Here is a 16,076-nt window from a genome sequence, read left to right on the forward strand (position 1 = left end):
TAATAAATGATATAGAGTGCATAATTGTATCCATAGAACAAGAGTCAGAATGTCTTTGAGTTACAGGAGAAACAAATTTTTTTTTGGTTTTTTTTTTCTTTATCTGCAGGGCATGGATGATACACAGGTGCGAAGTGCTGCCACTGATATATTCTCATACTTGGTTGAATATAATCCATCCATGGTACGAGAGTTTGTCATGCAGGAGGCACAACAGAATGATGATGTAAGTAAGAAGTTAACAGAGCAAAAAATAACCAGCAAGGTAAATATTATTTGCACTAATAGTAAGTATTTATACATAGCAAGTTATAACTGTATTATTTATTTTTAAGATCTGAATTATTGCTGTTTGGGAAAAGTGTATCCTTAATATCAAATGGCTTTCGTCACCCCCTAAATTGGCTCCTTCTTAGTTTATAAATTTTTTGTGTCTTACAGTAATTATTTATTGGTGTTCAGTTTAATTAACCTTAAAAAAATGTTAACATCAAGTTTCCTGAAATTAATTTACCAAGTTATTTAAATCATTTAATCAACATTGTTCTTATGTGGAGTTGTGAGTAGCTTCCCTAGGAAAACATTGGCTTTGCTAGGGTTAGATTCTCAGAATCATCAAGAATGAAGACACAGACCCTTGGAAAGTATTGAGGGTACTATTTCTTTAAGTAATACGCAAGACACGTCCAGATCCTATGGGGCATGTGGTGGGTGGAATCCCTACGAATGCATGCCCTCCTGCTTTACACGCAGGTGAATAAATCGATGGCTCTGCTCTTTTTGCCAAAGATTTTAGGAGAACCTCTTTCTTTTTTTAGAGGTACATTTTATTTATTTGAAAGAGTTAGAGAGAGAGACAGGTCTGCCATTTGCTCGTTCATTCCCCAGATAGCTGCAACAGCCAGAGCTGAGCCAGTCTGAAACCACGTGGGTGCAGGGGCCTCCTTAGCCATCCTCCGTTGCTTTCCCAGGTGCATTATCAGGGAGCAGGGCCAAAGTGTAGCACTCGGAACTGGAACTGGTGCCCGTATGGGATGCTAGCCCTGTAGGCTGGAGCTTTAACCTGCTGCACCACAGCGCCAGCACCAGAAGTACCTCTTTACTTAAAAATGGATGAAGATTTCTGCCCTTAGTTCATTCTTGGAGTCAGGAGAAATATTCCTTTGAAAAAATAAATCTATGCAGAATTCCAGCTTACATGTTTTTTTAAAAAAAATGAAGATAGGCTTTGTTGCATTTTGGAAAGATCCTAATTAATGTGATGTCAAAATGAACTATAATGCCTATCAATTTCTGTGTTTAAGCATTTAATTTTTTTATATTGATTTGAGAGTCAGAGTTACAGAGAGAGAGGTTCTCCAGCCACTTGTTCACTCCCCAAATGGCCACACTGGCCAGAGCTGACTTCTGGGTCTCCACACAGGTACAGGAGCCCAAGCACTTGAGCCATCCTCTACTGCTTTCCCAGGCCATAGCAGAGAGCTGGATCAGAAGAGGAGCAGCTGGGACAGGAACCAGCGCCCATGTGGGATGCTGGTGTCATAGGCGGAGGCTTAACCTACTGTGCCACAGCGCTGGCCCCTGAAGCTTTTACTTTTTAAATTATAGTGCCAGGATAGGGACAGAACTGTTGAATTTTATGCCATATGTTTCTTTTAAAAGTAACTGTATCAGAAGAATCAGGTTATCTATATTATTGAAAATAAGGGCTGTTCTTTTTGGCCCCTGTAACCTCCTAGTTGAACCTGTGTTGATGTATTTCATGGTACTTCATTCACAGGAAGCAGCCTTTACTTCCCACTCTTGATTTGATCAGTTATTTCATGTATTGTCTGTTTTTTCTGTGCTGACTTCCTACCATTTCATATTGGCAGTAACAGGGATTTTTCTCACAGAATGCTTATTGGTTTTTATTTACTCCTGTGCTGGGAGCACCAGCAAGCATAGGGCTGCAGAGAAACCATGACTGTTTTTGACATTTGGAATCTCCAATCTATTCATTGTTCTGTGTACTCTCTAAATAGTCTCCTTTCCCTCAATTTCACAGTTCCAGGGCCAGTAAATTTTTTTCCTACATTTGTTTTAAAAGGAAACTTTATATTATTTTCATGCACAGGAAATAGTTCTCATTTGCCATAAATAGAAGAAATGTATTAAAATAAATGTTGTGAGAACAGAACAGGGCTATAAATTCTGACTGAATATTCTTGCTGTTAAAGCTGTGAACCCGTTAGTTTTCTGTAGAAGGTCAGATTGCATTATTAGAGAGATGTGAAAGACCTATGAGCAAACTAAACCTCACCTTTTGAGAATTTAAAGATGATACAAAAAGAAACTACAGTACTATTTAATGTTTAATGTCCCTGTATTACGCTTTAGGGAAAGAAACAATGCCATAAAACACTAAGTGAATTGATCAGTCATTTCATTATATTTGCAATTAACAAGACAGCTAGAGCTAAATATAATGCTGTAGTTTTGCCTTAGTATATGTTTTTACCATTCTCTTGTAATAAGTGATCCTTATTATGTGCATTTTTCTCACCAGGATATTCTGCTCATCAACCTCATTATAGAACATATGATTTGTGATACAGATCCTGAACTTGGAGGAGCAGTCCAGCTTATGGGCCTGCTTCGAACTTTGGTTGACCCAGAGAATATGCTGGCCACTGCCAATGTAAGCCATGGGTGTTTTCCTTCTTCTTTGTAGCCAGTATCTTGTCTATTGCTAATAGGAACCAGTGCAGTTAAAGTTCATGGAAGTGTTTTTGATTCCTTAGAAAACAGAAAAGACTGAATTTCTGGGTTTCTTCTACAAGCACTGTATGCATGTTCTCACTGCTCCCTTACTAGCAAATACAACAGAAGACAAGCCCAGTAAAGGTAAGATAATACAGGTTGGTAGTTTAGTTCTCTGTTCTTTTAAATTCTGAAAGTCAAAGTTGGTATTAAGTAAAAGTCTTCAGAGGGAGTCAGTGGGGGTGGGGGAGAGGAAGTTGAAGGCCAAGGTTATAGCACATGGCCTAAGTCTTTGAAAGTTCAAACCATTGGGTTAACATAAAGGTTCAGTGTGTTTTCAAAAGAGGTGTTCAAGGCAAAAATTTAAAGATTTATAACCAGTAGAAACATGTAAAAGAAAAAATAAGGGATACTTATTTGTTGCTTTCAGATCTTAAAACATTTTTGGTAGATAATATTTAGTTTACCTATATAGCAGTTGAAATATATAGAAGGATATAGCTGTGAAAAAAGATCAAATACAGTTGTTTGTACTCCAGATGTGTAGACAGAACTCAGCTTTTGTTCAGTATTAAGCTGTTTTATTTTACATTGTCAGTATTAGGATTTCTCATTTCCGTATTTTATTCCTTTGGACTTTTGCATACACACTTGTGGGAGCAAGTTCTTGTGTATGTAAAGTAGTTTTAGGGAATTCACTGGGTAATTCCTTATTGACACTCTAGGAATAAATAATTTTGTCATGAATTCTCAGTATGATATAAGTAGCTTTTAACTTACTGAAAATACATGTTAAATTTACTTTTTTTGTATTTTAGGATCGAGTCTCTACATTTGAATATTCATTTTTCCTTTCTACTTTATTCATATTAAGTAAACTTTGAGACTTATTTTCAAACCCACATATTCAATTCACTCAGCATTTATTGAGCACTCATGTGGAAGGCACTGTGCTATAATCTCTAGAGGATAAATGGGGAAATTAAAGACATGAGGCTTGCTGCTTGGTGAGGAATAAAGATAAGCCAGCAATGAGAATGTCACTGTGGACTTGGTGTCTGTAGTCTAAAGTCAGCACACACGAGTCATGAAAGTGTGAGGTGTTAGGAGCTTCACCAAGATAAAATGGTGTCTGACAGGGTTGCTTGTGCTGTGTGTATATTTGTTGAGGGATGTGTTGAGACATATGATGGGCAGTGCTTGCACTTTTGAAATGCAGGAGATCTTAGAGTTACTTCCCAGCTCTGCCTTACTAACTTTCTGGTATGGATCTTCTTGGCTAATAAGACCTCTCATGGTGTGAAGCCAATTCCCCAGTAAAGCACAGTTCCTTGCTCATTGTAGGTGTCAATCAATGTTAATTCCCTCCTACCTAAAGTTAAAATATTTCAGTTAATAGATGTAAGGATTTTACTTGATTGGAATTTGAGTTTTACATTTGAGAAGAAAAAGATGTTAGCCATTAAATATAACTGTTTTGTTTATTGTAGATGATTTTCAGACTGCCCAGCTATTGGCGCTTGTGTTGGAGTTGTTAACATTTTGTGTGGAGCACCATACCTACCACATAAAGAACTATATTATTAATAAGGATATCCTCCGGAGAGTGCTAGTTCTTATGGCCTCGAAGCATGCTTTCTTAGCATTATGTAAGTGTTGTTTCTAGTAGAATTATTTACTATCTTTCTGTATTCTCATGTTGGTCTCTTTGGATCTATAGCCAAAGAAGAAAAGATAACTGGTCTAAAGACCTAGATTTTAACACATTCTCTGCATTGGTTATGTACATGGTTCTGCTATATTGAGCAAGTGGTTTTCCTGATTCTTTCTTTACTAAAACACACCCAGAGGATTAGAGTGTATCTGCGTGTGAGAGCGTTTCATGATTAAAACAGCACCTTTGAACGTTTTCTCTGTTATTTTAGAGCAGAGGTGGCAACTGTGGCCAAATCCAGCCTGTGGCCTGTTTTTGTATCATCGTGTTTTTGTATTTTTTAAGGAATAGGATTTTTATTTTTGTTTTTAGATTATTTATTTGAAAGGCATAGTTACAAAGAGAGGGAGAGACAGATATCTTGCATCCAATGGTTCATTCCCCAAAGGGCCACAGTGGTTGGGGCTGCACCAGGCTAAAGTCAGGGGCCCAAGCTCCTGGGCCATTTTCTACTGTTTTCCTAGGTGCATTAGCAGGGAGCTAGATCTGACACGGAGCAACTGGATCTCAAACGGCACCTGCTGTTGCATAATGCTGGGCCCAAAGATTTATTTATTTACTGTTAGAGAAAGAGATCTCCCTAGATGGCTGCAGTGGGCATGGCTGGGCCAGGCTGAAGCCAGGAGCCGGAACCTCCGTTCAGGGCTATCATCTGCTTTTCACAGGCCATTATCAATGGATTGGAAAAACCAGCACCTATGTGGGATGCTGGCATTGCAAGCAGCTACTTTACCCATTCCTCCACAATGCCAGTCCCTATATAGTGGGTTTTTTAAAGGGGCTAATATATTACTAAGCCCATATGTTGCCTACAAAGCTTAAAATATGTATACCATGTAGACCTTTATGGAAAAAGTTGGCAGATTCTTTTAGAGCAATAGATAGTCTGTTAACACAATTGATCTTGGTCATGCATAAATATTTGGGGTGTTCTTACCTGCTGATTCACTTCTCATATGATTGCAACAGCCGGGGCTGGGCCAACTCAAAACTGGGAGCTTAGAATTCAATCCAGGTGTCCCAGGTAGAAGACGGGGACCTAACTACTTGAACCATCACCTGCTGTTTCTCAGGGTCCTTATGAACCAGAAGCTGAAATCGGCAGCAGAGATGGGACTTGAATCCAGGCCCTCCAGTACATGATGGTGGTGTCCCAATGGTGTTTTAGCCACCATGCTCCAATAAATTTTTCAAACGTTGACTTTTTTTTTAAGATCTATTTTATTTGAAAGAGTTACAGAGAGGTAGAGACAGAGAGGTCTTCTATTCGCTGGTTCACTCCCCAGATGGCCCCAATGGCCGGAGCTGAGCCGATCCGAAGTCAGGAGCCAGGAGCTTCTTGTGGGTCTCCCATGTGGGTGCAGGGGTCCAGGAACTTGGGTCATCTTCCACTGCTTTCCCAGGCCATAGCAGTGAGCTGGATCAGAAGAGGAGCAGCCACGACTCGAATTGGTGCCCATACGGGATGCCGTCACTTCAGGCCAGGGCTTTAACCCACCGTACCACAGTGCCGGCCCCCACAAACATTGACTTTCATAGTGTTCTTTAGTCCCTGGTTTGTTGGAGTAAAACATATTCCTGAACTGAAAATAGGTTAATTCAGGGTAATTCTCTCCATGTAGCAGCCAGACTTCTTAAGTAATGAGTTTCCGTCTGTAAGCTGTTCTTATTGGTAAGTTGGCCCACCGAGTTTATGGGTACCCTGGAGGTGCAATGAGGGATGTCTGGCTGATCACTGCCATCTGATTTTTGAGGTAAGTTTGAGGCTGTGTTGTTGTTTTAAGACATCACTCACTACTTGGAGGCCTGGACATACATGTACATTTTTGGTGTCTTTTTTTTCATTTTTGATGTTTTATTTGATTTTTTAAAAATATTCTTAAATTATAAACAGTGTATATAAAGATGTTTCTGTTGTTTTACTTTGTCGACATTTTATCTTTACAATAATATTGGAAATAAGTTTAAAAATTCATTAAACTTTCTTTCATGGTGGTATTTGTCATGCTTCTTAATTTTCCAAGTTAGTCTACGCACTCAATATATACAAAAAATATGTATGGTCTGGGTGTCCTATTCCAGCTTTCAAGTAATTCATTATAATTACTTTCTGCTGAATATCTAGGGTCTTTGATTTTACCTTAGTAATCTTTTTCAACAAAGGAAGCATTTATGACATTAACTCAGACTTTCTAAGGACAGTAAAAAAAAAAAAAATCAATATTTCTGTTCTACTTTACTGTTGGTTACATACATGAGCCCAGCACATAAGAAAGACTTTTAAAATCATATTCATTTTCCTTACATACCTATCACTGAAGAGAAATACCAAGACCAGGTTTAGAGGGAGTTCAGTTATTCTTTCATGCCAGTCTAAAAGTTGTTTTAAGTATGGGAAAGGACCTTTGGAGCAGATGGGACAGAATGGGAAAACTGAGTAAGTCGGTAAGGTTAAGCAGTTTCCTCTCAACAAGTATATTAAAAACAACTACTGTTGCATTTCAAGTGTGCATTTTTACACGTTTATCATCCCTGGAGTCAAGGTGAGTCTTAATAATCATGCCATTGTTAATTATCTGTTTGTTGTTTCTTTAGTAATAGAAAAAAGGTTTTTTGCAATCAGTGGCATCTTAGGTTTGTTTATATATGATGCACATAAATTACTGGGAAAATGAAAATGATTAAGAACTGTGCTCAGCCATCAAGAGAATCAGTTCATTAGGAATGAGTCATATGAAAATGAAAATACAACATAATCACTATACTGAAGCGTCATTGGAAGCCAGGCAGAAATAATTTATTCGGAATTAATGAAGGTAGATAAAGAAAATGTCACCAAATGCATCACTTGAGTTGTGTTGTGGTCATGGAGGGTGTGACCTTGGTTGACTGTGTTGGTAAGTTGTTGAGTTAGGTGTTGGTTTGTGACGGACAGGACACGTGAATCCAGTTGGAGAGAGGATACGTAGCTTCAAGAAAGGAAGGCCTTTCCTTTAGTTCTGTATCGTTATTTTGCTTGCAGTATTAAAATATGAAAATTTTAATTGTCTAATGAAAGCTTGAGAATCATCACACATAGAGTTTTCCCTTCAAATGCATGAGAGTTTGGTTCCAGGACACCTGTAGATAACAAAATCTGAGGATACTTAACAAGTGCTTGTATAAAATGGTGTGTTATTTGAATATAACATACACACATCTTCCCATATGTAGGCATACCTCAGAGATAATGTGGTTTGGTTTCTCCTCCAAACCACCACATTACAGCAAGGCGTCAGTTTCCTGGCTCCTTGGTATATACGCTTACTAGTCAACTATGCAATAACGTTATATGTGAAGAGCATGTACATACTTAACTTTAAAAATACTAATGATCATCTGACCCTTTAGCAAGTTGTAATCTTTTTTGCGGTAGAGGGTCTTACCTCGATATTGTTGGTTGCTGACCCAACAGGATGCTCGTTGAATTGGCTGGTTATTACAGTTCGTAAAATAATAGCAGGGACGTTTGCCACATCAGTTGGATCTTAACTTTCATGATAAATTTCTCCGTGGCACATGGTGCTGTTTGATACCACTTTGCCCACAGTGTAACTTCTTTGAAAACTGGAGTCAGTCCTTTGTAAGCTTGCCAATGCCTTTTCAGCTTAGTTTGTGTCCTGGCTGGATCCTTTGTTGTCACTTTTGTGTCCACAGCATCTTCACTGGGAGTAGGTTCTATCTCTTTGCTCCCGTAAGAAGCAGCTCTTCAGGCATTAAGTTTGCCATGAAATACAGTTCAGTCACATTTTTAGGCTTCAATTCTAATTCCAGTTCTCTTCCTGTTTATACCACTGAAATCTTGAACTCTTCAAAGTCATCATTGAGGACTGGAATCAACTTTCCCCAAACTCCTGATGCTATTTTGACTGCCCATGAATCACAAATGTGGTTTTTTGAAAATACAATTTCTTTTATATATTTGCTTTATTTATCTGAATGACAGAAATCTTACATCCACTGCTTCTGCACTCCCAAGTGCTCACAGCAGCTGCTGCTGAACCAGGACAGAGCCAGGAGCTAGGCTAGGAGCTCAATCCAGGTCTCCCATGTAGGAAGTTATCTACTTGAGTCACTACCTGGTACCTCCCAGGGGGCACATTAGCAGAAAACTAGGTGGGGGGGTGCAGGCACCCCAAGCCACATCTTATGTGCCTCCTTGAGTAGCAAATGTATTTAATGACATGCAAAGGGTGAATCCTTTCTGGAAGGTTTTCAATTTACTTTGCCTATTATCCATCAGAAGAATCATTATATATGGCAGCTTTAGCCTTACAAAATGTGTTAGAAGAACTAAAAATGTAAAGTTGTCCCTGATCTTTAAGCTGCATGATGTGTGTTTTGTTAGCAGGTATAAAAACATTAATCTTACACATATTCATCCAAGTTCTTGGGTGACCAGGAACTTGCTGATGAGCAGTAATATATTTTTTTTTTTTTTTGTCCTGAGCAATAGGTGTCAGCTGTGGGCTTCAGGTATTCAGTATAATACGTTGTGAACAGATGTGCTGTCACCTAGGCTTTATTTCGGCTCCATTTAGAGCACATGCAGAGTAGCTTTGGCATCATTCTTAAGGATCCTAGGGTTTTCTAATGGTAAATGAGAGTTGGCTTCAGCCTGAGTCACCAGGTGCATTATCCCCTAACAGGAGAGTTCAGCCAGGCAGACTTCGGTCTCTTTAGGACAGTCCTAGCTGGCATCCTGTTCCAGTGTCAGGCTGGCTGGTCTGCAGTGGAACACTCAGCCTCACTGCATCTTCTGCATCCGCACTTGCTGCTCACCTTGCTCTTACGGGTTCTTTCCTCAAACCTCATGAACCAGCCTCTGCTAGCTTCAGACTTTTCCTCTGCAGCTTCTCTTCCTCAGTCTTTGCAGAAATGAAGGGAGTTGAGACCTTGCCCTGGACTAGTTTTTGGTTTAAGGGAATGTAGGGACTGGTTTAATCTTCTATCCAGATCACTGAAGCTTCCTTCCATGTGAGCAATAAGGCTGTTTTACTCTCTTATCATTCGTGGGTTCACTGGGTAGCACTTTTTAATTTCCATCAAGAACCTTGCCTTTGCATTCCTAATTTTACCACTGAATGCAAGAGGGCCTGGCTTTCAGCCTGACGTACCTTTGGAGGTGCCTTCCTTAATGAGCTTCATCTTTTCTGACTTTTGATGAGGGATGTGTGGCTTCCTTTCATGTGAACACTTAGAGGCCACTAGAGGGTTATTATATAGCCTAATTTCCTTTTTTTTTAAAAAAAAAAAAGATTTATTTATTTATTTGAAAGAGTTACACAGAGAGTGAGAGAGAGGCAGAGAGAGAGAGGTCTTCCATCCGCTGTTCACTCCTCAGTTGGCCACAATGGCCAGAGCTGTGCCGATCAGGAGCCAGGAGCTTCTTCTGGGTCTCCCACACTGGTGCAGGGGCCCAAGGACTTGGGCCATCTTCTACTACTTTCCCAGGCCATAGCAAAGAGCTAGATTGGAAATGGGGCAGCCAGGACTTGAACTGGATCCCATGTGGGATGCCAGCACTGGAGGCGGCAGCTGTACCTGCTACGCCACGGTGCTGGCCCCTATAGCCTAACTTCAGTGTCTGTCTCAGAGAATAGGGAGGCCCAGAGAGATGAAAAGAAGTGAAGATGGGGACAGTGAAAACAAATCATTTATCCGTTAGGTTCACTGTCTCATGAGTGTAGTTCCATGACACCCCAAGACAATTACAAAAGTCACACCCAAGGTCACTAGCCATAGATCACCATAACAGGTAGAATAGTGTTTTAAGAGGTTGAGAGGTGGAAATACTCCCAATAATTACCAAAATGTGGCACAGCCGTGAAGTGAGTGCATGGTATTTGAAACGGCACTAGTAGTTTTGGTATTAGAGCTCCCATCCACTGGTTCACTCCCTAAATGCCCACAGTTGGCAAGGGTTCAAAGCCAGGAGCCAAGAACTCAATCTGGGTCTCCGGTGTGGGTAGCAGGAACCCAGCTGCCTGAATCATCGCCTGCTGCCTCCTGAGGTGCACATTAGCAGGAAGCTGGAATGAGGAGCCCAGGCCGGGGATTGAACCCAGGCACTTTTTTTTGAAAAAAATGAAGATTTATTTATTTGTATGTTTGAAAGGTGGAGTACAGAGAAAGAAGGGGAGGGAGGGAGGCAGAGTAAGAGAGATCCTCCATCCACTGGTTCACTCCCCAAATGACTGCAATGGCCAGGGCAGGGCCAGGCTGGAGCCAGGAGCCATCTTCCACTGCTTTCCCAGGCACATTATGGTGAGCAGGATTGGAAGTGGAGCACCCATAAGGGATGCCAACACTGGAGGCGAAGGCTTAACCACTGCACTGGCCCCAACCCAGGCACTCTGGTATACCACTAAACCAAATGCCTGCACCTCAGACGTTATCAATACTCAGTTGGACTGCAGATGCACAGTCTGAGGATATGAAGGGCTGACTGTAAATGATAATTTTTATTGTGGGAAGCCAAGGATGGGTATTTCGTTATGTTGTATTACTGGTGACAGTTTCCACACTGAGTCAAATTAAAGTTAAATCTAAGCCATTCTGAAATGATTTCTCAGTTAGGCCTTGCTTCTCAGCATTGAAAATATAAGTACCTTTAAGAATATGCTCCAGTCCTTAGGGACAGTTCATTAAGACTAGCTTCATGATAGTGTGTAGTAGGAGTTTTTATCAAGGATTTCTGAGAACTAAGTCTAGGGCAACAAGGTATTTGTGATTCTTCTGAGGAACATACAAAAGTGTTAGGTATGGTGTTACTTAAGGGAGACTTAAAAGTTTGAATATAAAAGTATAAGAGATAGTGAGCTGTTCAGTGTAAACTTTTGGGGCACTTAGGGACCATTTTACTCTTTTATCTGCTGCTGCTTTACTTTGTTGGATGTGATGAAAACAAGCAATTATGTATATAGGACCAGCAGTCTTTCCTAAGCTCAGTCATTTACAGGTTAGAGACTGGTTCCATCGGTCTGTTTCTTGGCATTCTCTAGATTTTTAGATCTTAAATATGTAGCCTTTAAAGGTCACCATTCTTTATTGTCTGGGTTCTGGTTAAAAATAAGGAAATGTATAAAGAGAAGTTTATTGTAGAGGCTTTTATTTAGCTACCATTAATTATAGGCAAAAAGTCTCATGTTGTATAAGATAAGGATGAATGAGGGAAAAAAGTGACCAAAACTAAGCACAGGAGATTCTTGGCCTGTGAATTAAGTTAGAGATGTGAGTGGGAGCCGAGTTTGCTTTACATCGAAAATCCTGTGGTTGTGCTAGTTGGGCCCACAGGTTTTCTTTGATGTCTTTTGAATAATTTGACCTCATAGAACCTGCTGGGTAATTTTTGAAAGCAGTTTTTGACTCAGCAAAGAATAGTGGTTCGATATCTTTGAAGGTTTCTTTTCAAGGATGGGTTTGAGTGTATCTTGATCTTTAAATAAGTAAGGGCAGAGGGAAGTAAGGGCCAACATGGTCAGATTCCTAGAGCCAGCTTCTGTCTGCATGGGCGCTGGTGTCACCTGCACACCCTGCTCTTAGTGAAAGCCAGAGAAGCAGTTGATTTTCACTTCTAGGAGCTGTGTCCATCCCAGAGTGGTTGCTGAGCGTATGTTGTGGTAGGACACAAGTCTCCACAAAGCCTGCAGAGTTGAAGTACCAATTCTTAAATAAAAGTAGCTCTTGCTTTAATTATTAAAACTTTAAAAATTTGGCCTATCAGCATGAGCTCCAAAGTATTGATTTTATTCTGACAAGTGGAACTGCCTCACTAAGTCCCGTTGTCAATTAACATTTTAAAAATAACCTGAAATCACTCTTTTGGGGAAACACCCTTGTTAGGTTTTGACTTAGCACATAGAAAGGTGCCTCTTATTGTTTTAAACTGTCTTCACCATGCTTATGTTTTTGAAAATATTCAGTAGAGATAAAAAATAAAATGCAATTATTATCTATAAACTATTTTGAAACTCCCTGCCCAGAGTGTTTCTTTAGAGAGACACACTCTTAAATAAGTTGGATTGTTAAAGCAGTTTATAGTCTACTGTACCTAATTGGGCATTCACTTGTGGACCTCTTTTCTGCCAACTAAAGAAAAATTGAGCTGCTTTACTCCTCTGCCTTCCCACCCAGAAACCGTGTCAGCATGGTTGCCTGGCTACCTGCTCATGAAGGACTTGATTAATAACAAATTGGCAATTTAACGAGCCACTTCCATGATCTCCAAAGAAACCAAAATACAAACACAATATTTAATCTTGCCAACCGAAGACGATGTGACTGCATGAAGTGAGTATGCTTTTTTGAACTGTTTACAGTCCCTGGGGCATTAACTTACTGATAATTCCTGTAGGTAGAGAGGGCTTTGTTGAAGTCTGGCTGTCAGTATATTTGGATCTTGACGAATGGTGACTTAATGCAACTCCCCATGCCTCAAGATGTAAATATACCTTTAATCTGTAAGTTAAAGCCTGGTTAATTACAGAAAGAAAAACTAGAAAAAAAATTAAAAAGCATACTCGCTGCAAAACTTGTAGAGGACCACATTTTTAACAACACTCTCTAAATTCATTTCTGAACTATGGGAAGGCAAATTTTGGGTAATGCAGATTTTTGTGGGTTTATGGCATATCTGCAGACATACCCACAAATAAACCAGTGCAAATCCATGAGTGTCCCAATGTATCAAAGAGGAAATTATCCAGTGGATTGCCCTAATAGAACAGTGGTTCCCTTCTCTTTTTAAGGTGTATGTATATAAACAATTTTTCGTCTTACGTAGCATGATAGGTTAATTCATTTGTCTTGGCTCTTACTTCAGATGTTGGTCATTAGTGACAGGTTTATTTCCAGAATTTTTCTGGCTTTGTAAGACTTGTGTTCTGTGATGACATACAGTACTTGTAGAATACCTTTTCCTGATAACACTTTTATAATCCTTATCTTTAGGTTGACATTTCTGGAAGAGCTAACATTCCACTGTGCATGAAGATTCCCTGATAGTTGTTAAACAGACTTTTTTTGGTTTTTGTTTGGAAATTCTAAACGATGTGAGTGTGATGTGATTTAAACCACAGTGTCTCTGTGTTTCAGGTGCCCTTCGTTTTAAGAGAAAGATTATTGGACTAAAAGATGAGTTTTATAACCGCTACATAATGAAAAGTTTTTTGTTTGAACCAGTAGTTAAAGCATTTCTCAACAATGGATCTCGCTACAATCTGATGAACTCTGCCATAATAGAGATGTTTGAATTTATTAGAGTGGTAGGTTCTGCATGTTTAATCACATTTTAGCTTTTAATTATTTGAGAAAATAGAATATGCATTACTGATACTTTGGTGTCTTTGAGAAGATATTTAAAGAGAAATTGTCAAAGAAGAAAATCAGTGTTACCAAAGACTTCTTAGAGATGGAACTCAAAATCAAATCGCTCAGTATCTATGAATCGTTTCTGGGGGTGATTTGAAGAATAATGGTTATACTGCCATGGTAATCAGACAGCTGACAAATGAACGTTAGACTGGCTCTTACATGTTTCTCAAGACCAATTTCATAATAAGCTCTTCTTGATTCTTGAATATTTTAAGCTTGTAGTCCTCAGATATTGGTGTTTGAAGTTATCTGCAACATGCTTTTCTTAAGATGGTGGTAAAATATATAATAAAACCTTGCCATTTTAGCCATATTTAAGATCAGTTCCACTGACATTAACATTGTTGTACAACCCTCACCACCACCCGTCTACAAACTTTTGAGGCCTGCCTATAAAATTCACATGCCTGGATTCTATCCCATGCATATGGAATCAGAATCACCTGGGGAGGGCCTGGGCATTGACTTGGGGAAGGCCTGCAGACAGTCAAGACCACTGACGTAGTCCGTTTGTTGCTCCCATTTGTGCTGTTTGATTATTGCTAAGATTCTGTAATAATTTTATGGGGTTGAATTATGTGTTTTATGTGTAGTGAATTATGTGTAGTGAATTTATAATTTATGCAATTAAGTCATCTTGCTAAAATGGCATTTTTTATTATAATTCTGTAGGAAGATATAAAATCATTAACTGCTCATGTAATTGAAAATTACTGGAAAGCACTGGAAGATGTAGATTATGTACAGACATTTAAAGGATTAAAACTGAGATTTGAACAACAACGAGAAAGGCAAGATAACCCCAAACTTGACAGGTGAGTTGCCTGTATATTTGAACCCATTTTTCAGCAGCAAGTGTTGTGATAGTTCCTTTATGTTTATATTGTGCAAGGATTTGGCTTTGCAGAGAAGGGAGAAATGCCTAGAGAACAGAAGTGATGGCTTTCTGTAGGGATTTCTAAACACATGTTCCTGAAGGATGGTTAGGTCTGCAGACCTTCAGGTCTATACCCAGCTAGGTAATGATAGATTTATTTTAAACATACGACAGCAGGGGTTTTGTGTGTTCAAAATTAAATAGTACTTGTTTTGAATTTCTTTAAGGATGCAAATTATTCTTAAGCATTTTGTACGTTTTCCTAAATACGTTTTTACATTTTTAGTATTTCTAAAATTTGTAAATTAACACCAATTTGTAGTGTTAAATTTAAAAACTAATCTGTAGCAGTACAATTTTGATAATGTGAAGTTTAGTTCCATTAGTAATAGGACTATATAGGGGTATGTTTTAATTGTGTATTTGGTAAAATTCTCTACTAGTAAAAGTCTGTTTATCCCTGTTCATCTATTAAGACTATATCTAAATTTTAGGACAGTACTTTAAAACTATTTTTTCTTTCTTTCTTTCTTTTTTTTTTTTTTTTTAAGACTATTTATTTGAAAGGTAGAGTTATAGACAGAAGGAGAGACAGAAGGTCTTCCTTCCGTTGTTTAACTCCCCAAATGGCCACAACAGCCAGAGCTGTGCCTATCCGAAGCCAGGAGCCAGGTGCTTCTTCCTGATCTCCCATGCTGGGTACAGGGGCCCAAGGACTTGGGCCATCTTCCACTGCTTTCCCAGGCCATAGCAGAGAGCTGGATTGGAAGAGGAGCAGCCGGGACTAGAACCGATGCCCATATGGGATGCTGGTGCTGCAGGTGGAGGATTAACCTACTGCACCATGGCACCCGCCCTTTAAGACTTTTATTCTAACAGTTTTTAAAAAAATTTTTTTAAAAAACAGTCTGCTTGTCTGACTTTCCTCTTTTTACTTGCAGTATGCGTTCCATTTTGAGGAATCACAGATACCGAAGAGACGCTAGAACACTGGAGGATGAGGAAGAGATGTGGTTTAACACCGATGAAGATGACATGGAGGATGGAGAAGCTGTAGTGTCTCCATCTGACAAGACAAAAAATGATGATGATATTATGGATCCAATAAGTAAATTCATGGAAAGAAAAAAATGTATGTTGAGAAAAAGGGCAAGGGAACCTAAAGGCTGGTCTCACTCTAGGTTTTTCTTGTTGGGGTTTCTTGCTTTGTTTATTTCTTGACAAAATGATCAATATCTACTTTGTGTGATGGCATCGATTTTAAAGATCCTAAAGTCACAGGATTTGATTGAATTATCGCTCAATTTTGAAGTTGCACGCTCAATCCTT

The 16,076-nt window shown here is 39.2% G+C and overlaps 1 protein-coding gene across 2 annotated transcripts in view; it reads left to right on the forward strand.

The window, feature by feature from the left end:
• The window catches only part of PPP4R3A (protein phosphatase 4 regulatory subunit 3A), a 48,879-nt gene that overhangs the window by 27,722 nt on the left and 5,081 nt on the right, over positions 1-16,076 (forward strand). The window contains exons 7-13 of one of the 2 annotated variants that reach the window (XM_062181665.1): positions 110-265; positions 2,549-2,680; positions 2,784-2,886; positions 4,233-4,391; positions 13,592-13,761; positions 14,543-14,685; positions 15,689-15,879. In XM_062181665.1, the coding sequence (XP_062037649.1) occupies positions 110-265; positions 2,549-2,680; positions 2,784-2,886; positions 4,233-4,391; positions 13,592-13,761; positions 14,543-14,685; positions 15,689-15,879 (1,054 nt within the window). The remainder of the gene's footprint in view (positions 1-109; positions 266-2,548; positions 2,681-2,783; positions 2,887-4,232; positions 4,392-13,591; positions 13,762-14,542; positions 14,686-15,688; positions 15,880-16,076) is intronic. The other variant, XM_062181666.1, reaches the window with a different exon arrangement.

The sequence above is a fragment of the Lepus europaeus genome, chromosome 22 (assembly GCF_033115175.1).
Source record: "Lepus europaeus isolate LE1 chromosome 22, mLepTim1.pri, whole genome shotgun sequence".
Classification (NCBI taxonomy): domain Eukaryota; kingdom Metazoa; phylum Chordata; class Mammalia; order Lagomorpha; family Leporidae; genus Lepus; species Lepus europaeus.